Source organism: Hevea brasiliensis, chromosome 4 (genome assembly GCF_030052815.1).
Source record: "Hevea brasiliensis isolate MT/VB/25A 57/8 chromosome 4, ASM3005281v1, whole genome shotgun sequence".
In the NCBI taxonomy this organism is placed as follows: domain Eukaryota; kingdom Viridiplantae; phylum Streptophyta; class Magnoliopsida; order Malpighiales; family Euphorbiaceae; genus Hevea; species Hevea brasiliensis.
In genome coordinates this window covers 17846538-17849815 of record NC_079496.1, presented here as the reverse complement: position 1 = coordinate 17849815, position 3278 = coordinate 17846538, and the positions used below count along the sequence as shown (strand labels likewise).

The 3278-nt window shown below is 32.7% G+C and overlaps 1 protein-coding gene across 1 annotated transcript; it reads left to right on the top strand.

Annotated features, from left to right (window-relative positions):
- Positions 1 to 1815: 1815 nt before the first annotated feature.
- Positions 1816 to 2924, top strand: LOC110666287 (ethylene-responsive transcription factor 4). Its single transcript, XM_021826733.2, has one exon. It carries the CDS (start codon positions 1940 to 1942, stop codon positions 2618 to 2620), a length of 681 nt encoding a protein of 226 aa, XP_021682425.2. The 5' UTR covers positions 1816 to 1939; the 3' UTR covers positions 2621 to 2924.
- Positions 2925 to 3278: the final 354 nt, after the last annotated feature.

The following is a 3278-nucleotide window of genomic DNA, read 5'->3' as shown; positions in this document are numbered from 1 at the left end:
TAGTTATTTCCAACGTACTAGTGAAAGAGAAGCTGGCAGTGATTTGGACCAGATTTGTTTCTCCCCTATTGGCTGCCTTATTTTAGTTTATATTATTATTATATAGCATGTACAGTATGCATTCATCAACTTTAGAACTGTAACCAATTCAATTCTCCTTTCAATAATAATAATAATAATAATAACTCTCCAATGTTACCACCATATAATTTCTTTTCCAATATAATAATAATAATATAGAAAAAAAATATAATAATAATGACAAGAACAAAATAATAATATTACTGCAAAATTTTCTAAAGTTTAATATATTCAAAATCAGCAGGACATTACTAAACTAATAATGATAATAATAATAATAATAATAATAATAATAATAATAATAATAATAATAATAATAATAATAATGTGGTAGAAATATAATTATTTAAAGTCATTTCATAAATTTTCAATATGTAATATATCCTTGAAATCTTTAATAATAATAACAATAACAATAATAAAATAATTATTTTTTTAATATAATCTCTAAATTAAATGCACTCCAAAATAAAATTTAAAACTTCAAAATAATATCAAAAATAAAATTATATTTAAATAAACAATAATAAGGTAATATTAAAATAACTAAATTAATGAATTATTTATTTTCTTAAAATTTTTAGAGCATTACACGCCACATAGGAGTTTTACCACAAATATTGCTAAATTCTAATATGAGTAACTATTAGTAAAAATAAAAAATAAAAAATGAATAATTTTATTAAAAGAAATTAAAGTATACTACTGAAATAAATGATTGAAAAAATTAAAATTAAAATTTTATTAAAACAAATTTAAAGTATACTGGGGAAAAAAGTGATACCTGCTCTCGACTCATCCCATTACCATTTTTATAGCATTATGAAATTTCACCACATCCTTTGATAGCATCTACCACGAGAAATAAAGAAGCGTTCTAGCCTCTACTAAATCAATTTCGTGATTTATATAAATGAATTTTTATATTTAATATTCTACTATTAAATATTAAATTTATTTTCCAAATTAAACTTTAAATAAAATTAAGTCAAATTTAAATTTTATTAATTTAGAATTTATTTATAAATTTTATTAAATTTAATATGATTCGGCTCAAGTGTAATTAATTTATTGAAATTAGTAATGTGAAATTTTAAATGAATTATTTTCTAAACTAAACAAAATAAGTGTGAATTCACAAATAATAATAAAAAAAGTTCTCTATGAGTTAAATAAGTGTGAATCTATAAATAATAAAATTCTAAATGAATTATTGAAATTAATATTTTTCACCATTAACTGAATATGCTTTTAGTTTCAAAGAATTTTATTTAAATTATAAAATTAAAAACAAAAGAAAGAGGAAAAATATTAATAATTAAAAAAAAATAGCCATAATTTCTTTTTGAATTTGTGAGGAGAATAACCCAACTTTCGTTCTAAGTTAATCATAAAAAGGGCAAGCGAGTGCCTAGAATGGAATTGGTCTTCTTACCATAATCATAAACTTAATTACTAATTAGTCTGCTAATGGTGGTTGGGGCAATGCCCTCATTTGCAACTTTACGACAAGCACACGGTAAAAAAAAGTAAACAATGCGGTAAAACAAAAAAAGTAAAAATTAATAAATTATCTTATTATTGTAAAAAAAAAGGCAACGTGTCAAAATCCGATTAGTTAGTGAACTTACTCAAGTGGATCGTGCAAGAGAAGCCACGTTATCTCTCTGTGAATGTGCACACAGATACACAGCACAAACCCAACCCCAAAAGGAGCGTTGCTTTAACCTTCAAATCCCACATTTCTCTCTCCTCCTCTCTATAAAACCCAACGCGCCTCCTGCCTCTTCTTAACCCAACCGTCATCGCCTTCTCTTTCTTCTTTCTTTATTCAAAATCTGAAACAGCTTGAACAAGGATGGCTCCAAGAGCCGGATCGAATAGCAACTCCAAACCCAACTCCGCTACCAAGGAGATCCGTTACAGAGGCGTTAGGAAGCGCCCATGGGGCCGTTACGCGGCCGAGATCCGTGACCCCGGCAAGAAAACCCGTGTCTGGCTTGGCACTTTCGACACTGCTGAAGAGGCTGCGCGTGCTTACGATGCTGCTGCTCGTGAGTTCCGCGGCTCCAAGGCCAAGACTAATTTTCCGTCGGTTACCGAACTTAACAACGCGGCCGCTGCGGCACCTGTTGTCACCATCGCGCGCAGCCCAAGCCAAACCAGCACCGTCGAGTCTTCCTCTCCCCCGCCTCCACGCGCTGCTTCTCCTCCACCACCTCTAGACCTCACTCTCAACATTCCCAGCTATCATCGCCGCAGCCATTTCTCCAATGGTGGTAGCTATCCCGGGGGCGCGTGTGTTTCACTCGCGGCGGTTTCTGGCCCAGTGTTCTTTTTCGACGCTTTTGCTCACGGGGAGAACATAAAGCACACTAAATCTAACATGTGCAGATTTGATCGGACGGCGGCGATGATGAACGGCGGGGTTCAGAGTGATTCAGATTCTTCATCTGTTGTTGATTATGACCATGATCTTAGTCCTTGTAACAAGGGAATATCTCTTGATCTTAACCTTCCTCCGGCGGAAGTTGCCTGATTTTGAGGAGATCTGATTTTTGGGAAGTCGTTTGGGGCTTCGTTATTTGTCGTTTATTTTATTTTACTTTTCATATTTTTACTCAATTTCCAGTGGAGGCAAAAGGAAAATGAGAAGAAGTTAGAGCTAAGGAAGGAAGCTGACGTTTCTTTTTTATTATGTATATAAAGAGATAACCAAAGCAAAAGCTTATGTCCCCTTTTTTTTTTTCGGCAACTGAGAAATCATAGATTTCTCATATGTTGTTTCTACTGTTATTATTGTTTACTAATAAAAATATATAGATTTCTGTTTCTAATCAAAACGAATTCTTTTCCGTTTTCCATTGAATTTCTTCTGTTTTCGAATTTTATTTGGTTCAGTGCATATCTGTTTGGTTGCTAAGAAAAATCAATGCAAAATAAAATTCGGAGTGGTCCAAAATGTACCGTGAGTAACGGGCATGTTTCTCAGATGAGAAACAAAACAGTAGAAGCAAGGAGCAGAAGAATTGTCCTACGTTTTCTGAATAGCCAAGCAGAATCCATTCCAGTTCCAAAATTCCAAATTTGTTTCGACTTCATGGGTTTCGGCTGCGTCTTATTTGTATATGTACAGGTGTCGAACAGTCATGTCGCCGGCGTTCGGGAGGGGGTTTGATTTTGATGGGGTGGTTCCT